Source organism: Mesocricetus auratus, unplaced genomic scaffold (genome assembly GCF_017639785.1).
Source record: "Mesocricetus auratus isolate SY011 unplaced genomic scaffold, BCM_Maur_2.0 Super-Scaffold_100003, whole genome shotgun sequence".
Taxonomy (NCBI): domain Eukaryota; kingdom Metazoa; phylum Chordata; class Mammalia; order Rodentia; family Cricetidae; genus Mesocricetus; species Mesocricetus auratus.
Window position 1 is genome coordinate 46,343,863 of NW_024429188.1, and position 18,088 is coordinate 46,361,950.

The following is an 18,088-nucleotide window of genomic DNA, read 5'->3' on the forward strand; positions in this document are numbered from 1 at the left end:
ACCCCCACAGACACACTTCCTCTAACAAAGCCACATCTACTCCAACAAGACCATAGCTCTTAATAGTGCCACTCTGTGGTGACCAAGCATTAAAATGTATGAGTCTATGTGGGTCATTCTTACTCAAACCACTGCAACAATACAACAAGGAACTGATTCTGCCATAGATAGCATCTCATTTCTCTCTGCTATGAAATGTATGAACTCGCATTTCGCCATAATTATGGGCTGGGAATGTAGTTTATATATCAACTTCTGTCCAGTTATGTGCAAGGGTGTCTGAATCCTCCTTAAATGATCTGCAGGCTCCATGCACTCAGTAGCTCTGGGGGAAGCCATAGGCAATGACTATATTTCTACTTGTTGTGGTTCATGTTTACTATTAAAACATTCATGGTAGCAGGAAAGCTAATAAAGCTTTCCTGAAGATCAGAGTGCAGAGCTAAGTCACTAGTTAACTACACACCTAGTTAAGAGCTAAGTCACTAGTTAGCCACACATATAAGCCACTAGTTAGCCTTAGAGGACAAGCAGTGGTGGCCACACCTTTAATCCCAGAACTCAGAAGACAGAGGCAGATGGATCTCTATGAGTTCAGGGCCACCATGGGATACATGAGAGTGAATCAGTGTAAAAGCAAAACAGAATTTATGACTTTAATCCCAGCACTAGAGAGATATATAAGGAAATAGCAAAGGGTCTCAGGGTAGTTTGAGGTTTTTGTGGAGAGCATGGCAGTCTGCAGTCACGCTGAGGACAGGATCACTCCCCTTTGGTCTTAGCCTTGGTAGAGGTAAGAATTCTCTATTGGTTTGGCTGCTTTGATTTTATGATCTTCAGCTTGAATCCCAATATGTGTCTCTGGGTTTTTATTATTCATGCTATACAGGTGCATTAGGGTAAAGCCCTACCACATGATGGAGTGTAGATAATTTAACTTGATGCATCTATTCATTAACTCATTCAATCTTTCAATAAATATGGAGCAATATGTGTTAGACACTGTTCTTTGCAATGGATAAATGAGAAGCAAAACAAGACATGACTCCTACTCTTATGGCGTTTGGAATATAGTGGGAGAGATGGTACTTATCAAGGAATTATACAAATATGGAAGAAAATACAGATAAATGCTACTAAGAAAGAAGAACATTTACCTCTGGGGAATGGGTAGCATGTGGAGAAGTGTTTGGTCAAGACTATACATGACTTTTTAGACCACATTCATAATTCCTCCTTTTGAGAGTAATAAGTATTATTGGGGATTTTTGGTACAATATGATATTATTATCAGATTTAACTCTTTAAAACACTCTTGCAGTTATGTTTTTTAAAAGTAGTTGGAGGCAACTGGACAATGTGTAGAGAGTGAGAGACTTCAGAGCGCTCAGTCTTAAATGGGATGTTTTATCAAACCCCTCCCCTAAAAGCTCAGAGATGTATATGGAAGAGGGGGCAGAAAAACTGTAAGAGTCAGAGGTGATGGATGACTCCTGGGAAGCAGCATTTTCCAGATACCACAGGACCAATATATGTTCTCTCATAGAGACTGTGACAGCACACACGAGGCCTGCACAGGTTTAAGACAGACTGTACTCTAGTACTAAGAGGTGGCCATGGACACATGGACTTCCACCAGTAACCAAGAAGCTATTTGCAATTGATACCTGCTTGGAGATGGAAAATTAATTTTCTCATGAAGTCCCACTGAATATATCAACCACACTACAGGGCAGGTCCCTTACCCAGGAGTAATTGGCAAACACAAAACAAACTCCATGAATGCACACATTTTGTTTTCTTTGGGTATATTTTATGTTATTGACCTTCTTCTTCTTTTCCTTCTTCCTCCTCCTCCTCCTCCTCTTCTTCTTCTTCTTCTTCTTCTTCTTCTTCTTCTTCTTCTTCTTCTTCTTCTCCTTTTTCATCTTTTTTTCTCTTCTTCAGTTTTGATTTTTGTTTTGTGTTGTTTTTCTTGTTTTTGAGAAAGAGAAACAAATAGAGAAAAAGAGAGAGAGAACAAAAGAGAGCATGAAAGTTGGATGAGTAGGGAGGTGGGGAAGATTATTCACTTCAATGGTAGCTGGAAATGCTGGACTAAAAGACTTCTAAATACAGAAAACGTACTGGCAGTCTTCTGAATTGCATAACTGGATATTTGAGAGTGCTATTAACTAAAAGAGAGGAAAATGGTAGCGACCCAGTTCTAAGGGAGAAGATTATGGCTTGACCATGTATTATTATTTGAGTTATACTTCAATCATCTCAGTAAAGACACAGATGTGGGGGTGCAAACTATTAGCACGAATGCATGATATTTCCCAAGGCAGTAGTAGAGAATAAGAAAGACAGACTCTGGAAACTCTAACATTTAGTCCCAGTGACTCTGGAGGCAGAGGCAGAAAGAGTAAAGTTCAAGGTCAGTTTGGGCTGCAGAGTAAGTTCAAGGCCACCTTGGACAACTTACTGAGAACTCTGTCTCACAATAAAAAGTAGAAAAAGAGCTGAGGATATAGATCAGTGGTAGAAAGAAAAACAGGCCCCAAAGGTCACCTTGAGCCATTCTCAAACAGGTAGTAGAAAATCAAAGAAATGAAGTTAATGGAAGAAAATCAACAAGAAAGAAGTGAACCCATTCTTTGGGTTTACTAACATGAAGGTCACCAGTGACTTTGGAGAAAGAAGATTACAGCTGTTTATGGGAGGTTGGAGTAGCCTGAGACAAGTCTCTTGAGAAATTTCTTTGGAAGCAAAGACTGATAACAAGAAGAGTGGAGACTTGGGGGGTGGCATTACTTTAAGAGAGGAGGAACTATTTCACCTGCTACTAAGAATCACTCACTTGAAGGAAAGAGGTATATAGTATTGGAGAGAAAAGGAGTAGTTGATAATAGGGGAAGGTAGGAAGAGATAAACTATGAAGCACCCATGGAAAGCATGGTCCCTGAAAAGAAAGGATACCTCCTCCACCATTTCAGACAAGAGGAGATACAGAGGAGATAGACAAGGTGATGTGTAAATGTGACAGGAAAAGGAGGTTCTGCACAATGCTTGCATTTTCTCAGTGAAATAGATGGCAAAGTTATCTGCTAAGAGTAAGAAGGTGGACATGGGGACTGAAGGTTTGAGAAAAGAGTGAAGAAGCTTTTAAATAGTGATCCTGGAGAAATGAGAGGCACTTACAAATTTAGCAGGACTGTAAAGCAGTGATGAGTGACTTATTGAGGTACAGTTGGTGACAGTGAGGGGAAGTAACTGAGCTATAGAAGAATAGATGATAAAACATAAGAACCAGGAAACTCAGGTGATGGTCAGATATTCAACTTATACATATCGCCCAGATGATGGCAGTCCTTGTAGCGGTATGTGGGAAATGTAGGGAGGCAGAAACCAAAGTCTTCACTGAGAAAGTAGGTGTATTGCTTTTCTATAGCTTACCTAACAGATTGCCACAAACTGAGTGCCTTAAAACAAGTTTATTCTTTCATAGTTAGAGAAGCTAGAAATTCTGAGCATGGATGTTTGAATGCATGCTTCTTTCTAGAGGTTTCAAGGGGAAAATCTTTCCATGACTTTCTTCTAGCTTCTGTTGGCCATCAGTAATCCTTGATATGCAACAGCATCACTCCAGTCTCTGCCTCTGTTATCACATGGCTGTGTTGCCTCTGTGAATATCTGTGTTCCAATTTGTCCATTCTTGAAGAATGTTGATCATGGGACTGAGATCCACACTTATCCTCATCTTATCTTGGTCTAATCTACAAAGACCCTATGTTTAAATAAGGTCATGTGAACTTCATAGGTACTTTTGGGGTTAGGATCTCAATGCATGCCTTTAGACAGCACATTTCTTTTTATTTTATTTTAATTATTTACTCATTTTACATACCAACTACAGTTCCCCCTCCTCCCACCTCTCCTCAATCCAACCCTATCTACTCCTCAGAAAGGATAAGGCCACCTATGGGTAGTCAACAAAGCCTGGCACTTTCAATTGAGGCAGGACCAAACCTCCCCCTGACTCCCCCTTTATCAAGGCCACCATATGTAATGAGCTTCAAAAAGTCAGCTTATGCACTAGGGATAGATCCTGGCCTACTTCCAGGAGTCCCACAAACAGACCAGGTTACAAAACTGTTGCGCTCATGCAGAGCTGTCAGTCTAGAGTCCCTAAGCTGCTGAAAGTTTGGGTCAACTGTAGAGAGCACATTTCAACTCACCAGAGAAGATATGATCAGGTGACTGATGCATGACAATAATGAGGAGTATCTAATATGCCAAAGTTATATAAGACTGAAAAAGATGTTGGTTTGTACAAGAAAAAGCAAATGCTCTGAAAATAGCAGTCAGCAGCAAGCCAGACTCTTAAGCAAACTCCTGACCACACAGTACTGGAAAAGGCCACTAGTAGGTCTCATAGAGGAAGGTTGTAGGGGAAGCAGAGTCCTCCAGCTAGAGCTAGGTCTCAGTTAGACCAAAGGGCTTGAGAATACCTGTGGGGGACAGCTGACAGAGCGGCAGCTTGGGAAGGTACAGAAAAAAAATGAGCCTAGATTGAAGTAAAAACAGAGTTGTTTGTGAACCAGTGTGAGGGTGGGATATGGGTCTTGCATTTTGGGAGCTGACATGTAGGGCAGAACGAAGTTATTCACAGGAGCTTTGAAGAGGTTGGCTCTGGACCTGAGCCTAGTGACTAGAAGTGTGTCTGTGTCACTCTCTGCCGGAATTGATGGAAACTGCAGTACTTTCAGACTATGTATACTGCAGGTTCTGGAGTACTAGCAATCTTAGAGACAGCCATTTCTGCTCCTTTGTGTCCTAAAGTGGATATTGGGATGAGCTCACTCCATCAGTTACCTTGGGATCTGCTACCTTCCTCATATTAAAAATGGGAAGTAAGAGAAAGAGTGCACTTGGAGCTAAAGTGTAGACATTTGCTTCTCTGGTTTTGACTATGAAGATATAAAAAATATTTATTTGTACTCTAGGTTGTAGACCTTTAAATGGAACCCTCCACCTCTAAGCCCTGCATGCATCAGACTATCCATAACTACTCAATAATCAAGAAGCAGAAAATGTTAGCTGACATGTCAATCTAGGCAATTACTCAGTCACTACCCACCTCTTCTAAAAGGAGGTAAGGTAAGCATGAACTTTGGTGTGGAACTACTTGTGTTTAAATTCTACTTCAGGCACTTGTTAGCCTATCCCTACTTCAAATTCTTCATCTGGAAGATGGAGAGAATAATAATTCCTACTTCACAGATCTATTTCATAGAAACCTAAGTAGTATCACTGGTATTTAGCACTATTCACAACAAGCAATTTATGAATTTATAGAATCTGTTTAGGCACATATCAATGAATGACTATCAGTAAATAAAATACAACACACACACACACACACACACACCACTGGAGTTTTATTTGGCCAAAATAATAGAATTATTTCATTTTCAGAAACATGGATGGAGCTGAAAATAATCACATTAAGCAAAATAAGCCAGATTCAGAAAAACACACTACAATTATCTTATGTACAGAATCTACATTTTAGGAAGACGTGAAAGAAGAAGGGTGATTATTTAAGGGAAAGGAAGGAAATGGGGGTGGAGGAGCATATGAGAGGGTAGTGAGGGATAAACATAATAAAATATGTTTTATGTATGTGAAAATAATATAATGAGATCTAGTCTTTTATATAATTATTGTATACTAATAATTCCTATTTGTAAAGGAAAGAAAAGCTAAGCCACAATATATACCAATACATAAACAGTATCATATATGTGTTATGTTCTATGGAAGTGTTTATTTTGATGTTTATCCTCCCATTTAATCACTTGATACCATTCTGCTTGCTAGCATCTCCATGCCTTTGGACCCTAACCTAAATGAGCACTTCTCAACCTTCTGTTATATTGTGCTCTTCTTTGAGACTGTTTACCTCTAGACTGAACAAGCTCAGAGCTTTCAACAGTTTTCCATATTGTGTTGCTGCTGTTACACCAGCCTAGTAACTCACTTTTGGACTTTGTCATCATATCCCAGTTTAAATGGGCTGTCTAGAATGGATCCTAGTGCTTCACATAGGAAGTGACAAGTGTAGGGAAGGGCAGAACCATCACTTCTTTTGTTCTGATTCTATACTTCTATTAGTGCAGCCTAAAAATCTAATTAGCTTTTTTGGCAGCATCATCACTCTGTTGGCTCACATTGACTTTACAATCAAATCAAGGTCTTTTTCCCATATGCTGTTGTTAAACCAGGCAGGTCTCTTCTATCTTATGGTAGAGGAACAAACTAGCTGTAATTGCTAGAAGAAAATCCAGTGCAACAATCAAAGCCAAGTATCAACAGAGTTTAGTTACAAAGAAAAGACAGTCCAGGAAAGCTGTTGGTAGTTAGGGGTCATGGAAGATGTTACCAGTTTTCTGCCTATTAATAATTTTCCTCTTCTTCCTTACTTGCAGAATGCCACAATTGTTTAGAGCATCGATGTGCTAAGCAAAAGAATACTGTATTTTCCAGCTTCCATTGCAGTTCAGAATGCCTGTATTATCTAGTTACATTCAAAGAGGTGTAGGTGGCTGTCACTGGATACAGGACATTGCTGTGAATAAAAAAGTAAAGGCTCTGTAAACTGACCTTTGCCTTTAGTCTCCTTCCTATTCAGTGCACTCCTTTCCTCCTGTCTAGAATGGAGACATGAATCCCAGAGCTGAAGCATCTGTCTTGTGACCCTAAGGCACAAAGCAAATGAATAAAAGCCTACATTAAGAATAGTAGAGAGGAAAATCCTGGATCTTTCTGTTGGAGTTGGTGCTGATAGCCACACTGTACTGTTCAGGCTGGCTTCAACTGCATTGTCCTCCTGGCTCATCCTCTGAAGATAATGGGACAATGGGAGTGCACCACTGCACCCAACAAAAGTACTGATGTCAAGGATGCCGTTGAACTGCCAAAGTAGCCCTGGATCAAGGAATTTTTGCTAAATGAAGCAAATAAATCTTTATCTGTTTGTTACACCTGTAGATTTGTTTATTATTTGTGTCCAAAGACATTTCTAACTGGAACAAACTAAGGATCCAAATGAAGGCCAAACAGGACTCTGGAAATCAAAAGAGGGGGCTACTTAGAAATACACATAGGTCCTGCCAAGAGGTGTCTGTGATGGAGTTAAGGTTCAGGGTTGGGTCACTACTTCCTCCCTAGATGACAGGGTAAAAGAGCATTACCAGGCCTGGTTCTTGCTAAAGGATAAGGGTGAAACTGGGACTTAGGTATAGGATGTGAGACTAAATGCTAGGAATCAGAAGAAATGGGGAAGGAGGCAGAGAACCAGGAAACTGGAGACCAACCTCAGACCAGCAGCAAAAAGACAAGCTGATGCTGTATTCCAGGTTGGGGGTTTGCTTTAAGCCTTCCCATCTTAGTATAGGTATGCGTGCAGATAGAAGAAATTTTCCTTGGACCATGGAAGAAGAAGGTGCCCTGCAATGTGATACAGGCAGAACTTGACAAGCTTAACTCAAGCTGGGCTTTAGCCATTCTGACACTCTTCTTAGATTCACCCTTCATTGCTGTCTCAGCTTTCCTGCTTTTGGCTCATGACTTTTACAAGCTCCAACTTTAACAGACAGTCTCCAATGTATCAACACTGGTCTTTTTAAACAGTTCCCACTTTGTCTTCTTCCTATTGTATTTCATCATGGAAATATTTCCTTCCTCCCTTTGCTCCAAGTTACATTCTCCCGTATCTGGTTGGAAGGTGCTCTTCCTGGGTAGTGTGTGGTTCCTCAGGCAGGACCACCCTTCATCTTCTGGTCTCTGTTTGGGATGCAGATACATAGCAATATCTAGGAAAGAAGGCTAGCTGGAGCCTACCAGTTGCAGGGATCAGTGTACTCAAATTCCTCTCCTCACCTTGGCTTCTTTGCTCCAGTAGAGGCCAATGTTTTTCCTACCCCTATTCCACTTTTCAGTGTAATCTAGAGTGAGAGAATGAGATCCTCATGTAACTTCTAGTGTGCTACCACTTCTCATTTGTGTGGGCCAGGTGCGGTTACGTAAGCCATTGTGATCTTGAGCTCCTATGATAAATGGTCCTCTGTGAGACACTTTTCTCCTTGTGTCCAGGGAGAGAGGGAGCCTTGCCTGAGTGACTTCTCACAAAAAGCTCCTGAGGTGCTCAGAGCTGATAGCCCAAGGCAGTCCGGCTGTTCTTTCAATTGGCAACAGAGGGTGTCAATCACCATGGGTCTGCCAATTAGGCATCTGTAGCCGTTAGCATTCTATGTTAAACACAATCCCGAATCCCCCAAAGATTAAAAACAAAGAATGGCTCTCCAAAGACAGTTCCTAGGTGGGCAGGAGCAGGTATGCTGGTGTCACTAGTGGAGCTCTTTAGTCTCACCCTCCTTCACAGAACTTGTTTCCATTCCTCACATCTAGGCAGTCCTAGGTCTTTTCAATTAGACCTCTTTATTTTTTCTTTTTAATGTTTTTTCCCTTCCTTTTTTAATTTAAGTTAGAAACAAGCTTGTTTCACATGTTAATCCCAGCTCCCTCTCCCTCTCCCTTGCACACCCTCCCCACCAGGCTCCACAGCCCCCCACCCAATCTCCACTCCGATCCCCAAGGAGGGTGAGGCCCTCCATGGAGGATTTCCAGAGTCTGTCATTTCATCCAGCGCAGGGACTAGGCCTTCCTATAAGAGTCCAGGCTGAGAGAGCATCCCTCATTGTGTGATGGGCACTCAAAGTTTATTTGTATGCCAGGGATAAGTACTACCCAAGGCCCCATAGATTACTTAGGCCTCCTCACTGATACCCACATTCAGGGGTTCTGGGTCTGTCCCATGCTTTCCACACAGCCATCAATCTGGGGTCCAAGAGCTCCCCCTTGTTCAGGTCAACTGTTTCTGTGGGTTAAACAGGCCCAGTCTTAACTACTTTGCTCATCAGTTCTCCCTTTCTGTGACTGGATTCCAGGAGTTCAGTTCAGTGTTTAGCTGTGGGTATCTGTCTCTGCTTCCATCAGTCGCTGGATGAAGGTTCTGTTTCCCAGACTCCTGGCAGTGGGATTGTAGGCTGGCACTCCCTTGATACATGTCTAAAATCCATATATGAGTGAGCACATACCATGTTTGTCTTTTTGTGGCTGGGTTACCTCACTCAGCATGGTTTCTTCTAGTGCCATCCATTTGCCTGAAAATTTCAAGATTCCATTTTTTTCTGCTGAATAGTACTCCATTGTGTAAATGTACCACATTTTCTCTACCCACTCTTCAGTTGAGGGGCATCTAGGTTGCTTCCAGGTTCTGGCTATTACAAATAATACTGCTATGAACATAGTGAAACAGATGTCCTTGTTGTATGAATGTACATCTTTTGGGTATATGCCTAAGAGTGGAATTGCTAGGTCTTGCAGTTTTACTAAGGAATCTCCATAAGATTTCCAAAGTGGCTGTATGTATCGGCACTCCCACCAGCAGTGAAGGAGAGTTCCCCTTTTAAGGAATCTCCATAAGATTTCCAAAGTGGCTGTATGTATCGGCACTCCCACCAGCAGTGAAGGAGAGTTCCCCTTTCTTCACATCCTCTCCAGCATAAAATGTCATTGGAGTTTTTGATTTTAACAATTCTGACATGATTAAGATGGTATTTCTGAGTTGTTTTGATTTGCGTTTCCAGGATGGCTAGGGAGGTTGAGCACTTTTAAGTGTCACTCAGAAATTTCAGACTCCTCTATTGGGAATTCTCTATTTAGTTGTGTACCCCACTTTTTGATTGAATCCTTTGGTGTTTGGAGACTTGCTTCTTGAGTTCTTTGTAAATTTTGGAGATTAGCCCTATGTCAGATATGGTATTTGTGAATATCTTTTCCAAATCTGTGGGTTGCCCTTTGGTCTTGCTGACTGTGTCCTTTGCCTTACAGAAGCTTCTCAGTTTCAGGAGGTGCCATTTATTAATTGTCGCTCTTAGTATCTGTGCTACTGGAGTTATTTTCAGTAAGTGGTCTCCTGTACCATTTCATTCAAGGGTACCTCCCACTTTCTCTTCTAAGAGGTTCAGTGTGGCTGGATTCATGTTGAAGTCTTTGATCCATTTTGATTTAAGTTTTGTGCATGGCGATAGTCATGGATCCATCTGCAGTCTTCTACATGTCAGCCTCCAATTATGCCAGCACCATTTGTTGAAGATGCTTTCTTTTTTCCATTGTATATTTTTAGCTTCTTTCTCAAAGATCGGATGTTCATACATGTATGGGTTAATGTCTGGGTGTTCAATTCTATTCCATTGGTCTATCTGTCTACTTTTGTGCCAATACCAAGCTGTTTTCAGGACTATAGCTCTGTAATACAGCTTGAAGTCATGGATGGTGATGCCTCTGGATGTTGCCTTGTTGAACAGGGTTGTTTTGGCTATTCTGGGTCTTTTGATTTTCGATATAAAGTTGAGAATTGTTCTTTCAAGTTCTGTGAAGAATTGTACTGTGATTTTAATGGGGATTGGGTTAAATCTGTATATTGCTTTTGATAAGATTGCCATTTTTACTATGTCGATCCTACCTATCCAAGAGCATGGGCGATCTTTCCATTTTCTGGTGTCTTCTTTAATTTCTTTCTTTAAAGACTCAAAGTTATTGCTATACAGGTCTTTTTCACTTGTTTTGTTAGCATTATCCCAAGGTGTTTTATGTTGTTTGTGGCTATTGTAAAGGACAATGATTCTCTGATTTCTTTCTCAGCCCTTTTATCTGTATATAGTAGGGCTACTAATTTTCTTGAGTTAATCTTGTATCCTGCCACTTTGCTGAAAGCATTTATCAGCTGTAGGAGTTCCCTGGTAGAGTTTATGGGATCACTTATGTAAACTATCATGTAATCTGCAAATAGTGACCTCTTTCCAATTTGTATCCCCTTGATCTCCTTTTGTTGTTTTATTGCTCTAGCTAGAACCTAAAGGACAATATTGAAGATATATGCAGAGAGTGGGCAGCCTTGTCTTGTTCCTGATTTTAGAGGAATTTCATTGTCGTGAAATATCTTGTTTTGTCCATCTGTAGTGATTGAAAAATTTGCTGTGTATAGTAGTCTGGGCTGGCATCCATGGTCTCTTAGTGTTGGTATAATACCTATCCAGCACATTCTGGCTTTCAGAGTTTCCATGGAGAAGTCATGTGTGATTCTGATATGTTTGCCTTTGTATGTTACTTGGCCTTTTTCCCTTGCTGCTCTTAATATTCTTTCTTTATTCTGTATGTTCAGGGTTTTTACTATTATGTGGTGAGGGGACTTCCTTTTGTGGTCCACTCTATTTGGTGTTCAGTAGGCTTCTTTTATACTCATTAGCATGTCTTTCTTCAGGTTGGGAAAGTTTTCTTCTATGATTTTGTTGAATATGTTTTCTGCCCCTTTGAGGTGGTTTTCTTCAACTTCTTCTATACCTATTATTCTCAGGTTTGGTCTTTTCACAGTGTCCCATATTTCCTGGATATTTTGTGTTAGGGATTTGTTGGACTTAAGATTTTCTTAGGTCGATGAATCTACTTCCCCTAGTGTATCTTCAACACCTGAGATTCTCTCTTCCATCTCTTGTATTATGTTGGTTATGCTTGCATCTGTTGGACCTGACCATTTGCCCATCTTTTCTATTTCCAGCATACATTCTGACTGTGTTTTTTATTGTCTCTATTTCAGCTTTCAACCCTTGCACTGTTTGAATTGTTTCTTGCAATTTTTGCTTTGTCTTTTCCTCTCTGTGCTGCATTTGTTGGATTTTTTGGTTTGTCTTTCCTTCCATTTCTTGCATTTTTTCCTTTTTAGGGGGGGTTGTATTTTATTCCACTTCTTGCATTTTTTGTTTGTTCTTCCATTTCTTTAAGGGATTTTCTCATATCCTCTTTGAGGGCCTTTATCATTTTCATGAAGTTGTTTTTAAGGTTTTTCTCATCTGATTCATCTGCAATGGGCTGTTCAGGTCTTGTGAGTGTAGAATCTGTAGTCTCTGGCAGTGTCATATTGGTTTTTCTTTTGCTGGGTTTGTTTTTATATGGTCTCCTTCCCATCATTTCTTCCTGTGGGTGCAGATGGAGTGTCTTCCTCTCCTGGTGGGTACGTGACCATGGTTCCTTTCCAGTGGGTGGAAGCAGGTCCAATACTCTGATGGCTTTCCTGTTGCCTGGATGGAGGCCGTCCTAGTATCAGGGCCTTGACAATCTCCGGGTAGGCTGGACCCTCACCTGTCCCGTGGGTGGAGAATGGGACTTGGACGCTGGCAGTCTTTGGGCTGGCTCGCTGCTTCCGGGATGGGAGCTGCAGTGTGCAGTACCCTGGCCTGGGCTAGTTGTGTGCAGATCACTGGAAGGCGGGCTGTAAACAGGCCCAGGCCTATCTAGCCCAGTGAGTGGAGAAAGGGACTATGGTGCTGGCAGTCTCTGGGTAGACTGAATCCTGTCGGGATAGGATTGGCCTTGCACAGTCCCCAGGTCTCTGGTGGTTCTGCTCAGGGTGCCGGAAGGCAAGCTGGAGTCAGTCCCATGCTTACCTTGCCCATCCCGTGGGTGGAAAATGGGACTTGGAAGCTGGCAGTCTCTGGGTGGCCTGAATCCCATTGGGATGGTATCCGCCGTGCGCAGTCCTCAGGTCTCCCCAATTGGACCTCTTTCATTTTCCTCCCATGTGCATTTCTTCTCTTGCTGCAGCTGATGTTGCCTTTACCAGTCCTGAATTCCCCTCACTGGGACTCCTAAACCATCTCCAAACTTATCTCCCTGCCCCCAGTCTTGCCCGTCCAATTCAGTCTCCATGCCTCAGTCAAATCGGTTCTTTGAAAATACAAATCTGGTTATGGTATCTCCTCTCAAAAACTTCCAACTTCTTCTGTGGCATCAGGTACCTTTAGTTGGGATAAAGTCTAGGGCCCTCATGATTAGGTTCCTTGGAAATGCTCAACCTCTATTTTGGTAGTGTTCCGACTTTACACCTAACCACAGCAAACTACTTTGTAGGTTTCTATACATGCCTTTCCTGTGTTTGTGTCTACACCCTTATACATGATTTCTCATCTCCTGGGATAACCTTCATAATCACTTTCTCTACTTTCTGTTTAGCCAAAAACTCACTTATCCATCACTACTTCAACTAACCTCTTTGTCTCCCAATACACACATTATACTTGTATCTATATCACTGGTATCTAGTATAGCACATGGAATGTAATACGTTCTCTGTAGATATTTGCCAACTGACCTGGCTATGGCAAAATCCTCTGAGGAAAGCTTTCTATGGAATGGAGATCTCTCATTGGTGCCATTCTTTAGTATTTGGCTATAATACTATAATACATAGTCCCTTCAACATGTCTACTTCTGCAGGTCAATTGCAAGCACTTCCATTTTAAGGCTGTGTTTGAACTATTATAGCATCCTACATAGGTCCAGTAAGTGCTTAAATATAATGAATGAATAGGTCTCTTGAATGTCCAACTTTTTTTTTCATTTTGCCATACCTTACTTTGTCTCTAAAGTCTAAACTATCCCACTCACACACATACCTGGCTTTTCTTTTATCTTTCTCATTTCTTTTATCTGAAATGTCCTTCTCACTCACCCACCCCATTCAGCTAGTTATTTAAGAACCAGCTCCATCCCCAACCTCCACTAAGAAGATTTCCAAGCATGCTTTGCAGTTTGCCTCTGAGCAGTGCTAACAGTTCCCACCCATCTCATTCGGCCCTTGGCATGCCCTCATGTTGCCAAGATGAGGACAAAGCATGGTCACTTTTAGAAGTATTACTTGAACCCAACTCTGTCCATGAATTCCACTTGCCAATACATAAGTCTTCATTTTCTTATTTGGAGAACTGCCATTTGGTTTGGAGAACTGCCATTTGGTGCTGGTCTGGGTCTTCTACCCCTCCATCTTTCTATGGTCTTCCTGGAGAAGTAGAGAGGTCTAGGGCAGAACTTCTTGGGTTTCCCTCTGTGATGCACCAGTTATCTTAGGTGGTTTAAGGACACCAATCTTCAGCTTCCTCTTATGCAAATGAAGATGATGCTGATATCCACCTCATATGATAGTAAAGATTAAAAGAATAAACCAAGTTAAAGTGTCAAGTGCAGTATCTAGTAAGTTGTATGCTGTTCAGTAAAGGCTCTTTGCTCCATTGTTATGACTAGTAACAAATCTCTGTTGCAGTGATCCACTAAAAACTACAAGAGACAGTTACAGGGGAAAGGGAATGAAAAAAGGAAGCAGACCACAGGAGATCTGAGATTTGTGTGAAGTCCAAACAAGGTAAGTAGCACAGCAGGACATTCCTATGTCCGAGTTCCTAGAACCATGTGACTCTATGAGCTCCGAGCACATGGTTCCACCAGGCACAGCTTCCCTAACTCTGGCGCTCAGCTATTCTAGGCAGCCTGTAGGGGGGAGCCATGAAGCTAGGACGGGGGTTTGGGGGATGCTGCTGGAAATCGTCCTAAGGGCAAAAAAAAAAAAAAACCCGACACCCCACCACTACTACTGGTCTTAGCGCACTGCCTTGCCTCCTTCAGGACTCACTCTTAGCTCCTTACTCTTCTACCGTTAAAGTGGGAGCTGTCCTTCAGCACCAGGACAGCCTTGGCCTCAGGCTGGACAGTGAGGGCGTCAGCAGAGTTAGGGACTCCTGGACCGACCGATCGGCAACCGGCTTCAGTGTCCCCTAGTCTTGAGGACGAGGGCAACATTCCCCAGAGAGATAGCAAGAACCTAAGGAGCTAAGGAGATGCCCCCTGCTTCTTCAAATCACCCTCAGAAGTCCCCTAGCCCTCGGGGGGGAGCAAGGGGCGGTCCTGGGGAGGGAGGCGGGCACCGGCTTGGTTGGGGGAAGGGGAGCGCCGGGCCTGGGACTCAGCGTGTGGCGTGTGCACGCGGGGAGCGGTCGGATGAACGGAGGCGCTGAAGTGAATGGAGTTGGGGGTGGACTGGAAACATCCCCAAACAGCTCAGGCTGCGGCCGGCGGGGGCTGGGGTTGGGGAGGGGGGAGTCCTGAGGCGCAGGCGCAGTCGGGGCCCCAGTCCCGTTCCCTCCTCCTCCCGGTGCCTCTTTCTCCGCCCTGCTCCCCCCAAACACACTCGCACACGGGCTCTCAAGGTGTTCTCCGCACAGCGGAAGATGGCGACAGACTGAGGGGGCATGGCCAGCGGGAGCCACGGGGCCATGCCTTTGGGCGGCCGCCACAGCGGTGCGAACCAGAGGCGGAAGCGAGAGGCGCACTAAGTAAAGCCGGGCGTCCGCGTCCGGCGTCTGTGGCGCTGCGGGGAGCCAGGTGGCCCGCCCGAGCCGGAACTCCGGGAGCCGCGGGTGCGGAGCCAGAGCAGAGCCGGCCCGGGACCGGCCCCAGCGGACGACCAGCGCACGAGCGAAACCCGAAGGGCCGGCCGCGGACCGGCCGGCCTAGGAGAGCGCGAGAGAGGCAGGGAGCTGCACGGAGCGGGCGAGCGGGCAGACGGGCGGGAGAGGAGCGGCGCGGGCGAGGGGAGCAGAGTGGAGCGGAGCGGAGCGCGGCGGGGCCCGCACGGCGGCGCTGAGGGGCGCAGAGCCGCGCTCAGCCGAGACGGCCGGAACAGAGTGCGAGCCCGGGGGCCGGGGGCACGGAGTGAAGTGGCGTGGAGCCCAGGGCAACTGAGGGGCCCGACACTATGAGGAGTGCGGCGCCGCGGCCGCAGCCGCCACCGCCCCAGTGCCCCGCACCGCCCCCCGCCGGGACGCCGGGCTGCGCCTAGCGGGCCGGGCGGCGGCGCCCCGGCTGCCAGCGAGGGAGCGCGGGAGGGGCGCAGGGACGGCCCGAAAGCGCCCCGCGACTCCGGCCTGAGCGGGGCCCCGGGCCGGCTGGCCTGCCTTGCCATGCAGCCCCCGAGGTAGAGCCTGGACGGCGCTGAGGAGCGCGGAGCGGCGCGCAGCCCGCCCTCCTGAGACGGCCGTCCGGCCTCGCGCCTGCCTACTCCCTCCAGCCCGGACCCCCCTGAAATATGTTCAGGGGCGCTTGGATGTGGCCCGGGAAAGACGCCGCTGCGCTGACTATCTGCTGCTGCTGCTGCTGCTGGGCTCCCAGGCCAAGCGACAAACCTTGCGCCGATTCTGAGCGGGCGCAGCGATGGCGACTGTCCCTGGCGTCCCTGCTCTTCTTCACCGTGCTGCTCGCTGACCATCTGTGGCTGTGTGCGGGGGCCCGTCCCCGGGCCAGGGAGCTGAGCTCCATGCGGCCGCCCTGGGGGGCCGGCCGCGGCCGGCAGCCGGTGCCTCCTCGCGCGGTGCTGCCGCTGCCGCCGCCGTCGCCCGGCGAGTCCAGTGCGTCCTCGGGCACCTGCGGCCCGCGATACAGCAACCTGACCAAAGCCGCCCCCGCCGCCGGCCCCGGGCCGGTCTGCGGCGGCGTCCCAGAGCCCACGGGGCTGGACGCAGCTTGCACCAAATTGGAATCTTTGCAGAGACTTTTTGAACCGACCACCCCGGCTCCCCCTCTGCGGCCCCCTGACTCTCCTTCCCGTACCCCAGCCGAGTTCCCCTCTGCCAAAAAAAACTTGCTCAAAGGCCACTTTCGGAACTTCACTCTCTCCTTTTGCGACACCTACACAGTCTGGGACTTGCTGCTTGGCATGGACCGCCCAGACAGCCTGGACTGCAGTCTGGACACCCTGCTGGGGGACCTGCTGGCTGTAGTGGCCAGCCCAGGCTCCGGGACCTGGGAGGTATGTAGCAACTGCATAGAGGCGTACCAGCGACTGGACCGACATGCTCAGGAAAAATATGACGAGTTCGACCTCGTGCTGCATAAATACTTGCAGGCAGAAGAGTACTCTATCCGGTCCTGCACGAAAGGCTGCAAGGTAGGAATTGGCGACCCATGCCACAATAGCTGCCTGGCCAAAGGCAGCTTCTGTGGCAGTGGGACCTGGAAAAAATAAAGGTCTCCCTCTCCCGCACCACTCCAACCATTCCCAGTGTAGCACTGTTAAGTGTCACCCCGAAACCCCACCATAGAGAGGGACCCGCAGGGATTCGGGTCAACTTTGAATTTAAGGTTTGAACATTTTAAGGCTGGAGCTTCCTGGTGCAAGGCTTCCTGCATGGCGGGGGTGGGGGTGAGGGAGTGGGGCCCTGGACTGGCAAAGTGGTAGCGGTTAGATTGTGCTCCCCAGTCTCCAACACCCTGGTTGTCCCTGAACTCCACTCCTGAACTAGAATTAATCGTGGGACTGGCAGTGGAGGAGCGGGGTGTTCAGCAGGAGGAAGAATATTTGACTACCTAATCCTCACCCTTTGGTTCCTGCCAATGGATGAGAAGCCAGGCCATGCCTGGTGACAAGGTACAACACGATGTTGACCTTATGTGACCTGAGATATCTGGCCAGATCCTAGACAGGGGAGCCCAGGCATGCTTGTCTTCTCTTAACGGGGAACCTGTAGGCTCTGTCTTCTGATGAGAGAATGCTGGGGAAACCGGGCTTATCACCAGCTTGTGGAAGGGCCATGGAAGGGTGGTGCATCACAAAACTCCCAGTGCTCCTGGGTGGTGACAGGAAAACCTGCCTTTCTGGCTGCTAGGGATGAGCATTTAGAGGAAACCAGAGGGTACACAACTGCAAAAGGGACCTTCCTGGGGAAGAACTGGATGTTGAGAAATTTCTTGACCCTAGTTGGATATTTCTGCATAGTAGGTAGGTGGGACTATGCACATTTGGGGCCTGAAGCTGCTTCCCTGTTTTCCCTGCCTGGCCAGGTGGCCTGCTTTGGGGAAGAAAGAGAACAGCAAGGTCAAAAGGGTCAAGTGACAATGAGACCAGGTGGGTCTCACACATCCTGGAGCTGGGGGTCACTAGCTGAAGGTAAGCAGTTGCCTCCTAGGCTAGATCATCCCCTTTCAAGGCTTTGAGAAGGGGTAGCAAGCATTTCCGGCAAGCATCGCTCCTGTGGGCTTCTGCAGGGTTCTTCTGTTCTCTGTGGGCCCCTTAGGGATTTGGGGTGAAGGACTGGGGAGGGAAGGAGTAGCTCCTTGATCCTGACTTCACTTTCTCCTTCTCCCTTTTCCTATTCTC

The 18,088-nt window shown here is 46.0% G+C and overlaps 1 protein-coding gene across 1 annotated transcript in view; it reads left to right on the plus strand.

The window, feature by feature from the left end:
• Positions 1 to 15,060: 15,060 nt before the first annotated feature.
• Fam155b (family with sequence similarity 155 member B) overlaps positions 15,061 to 18,088 on the plus strand; it is a 28,861-nt gene continuing 25,833 nt past the window's right edge. The window contains exon 1 of the mRNA XM_005081157.4: positions 15,061 to 16,879. Within this exon, the coding sequence (XP_005081214.2) occupies positions 16,022 to 16,879 (858 nt within the window). The 5' untranslated portion in view covers positions 15,061 to 16,021. The remainder of the gene's footprint in view (positions 16,880 to 18,088) is intronic.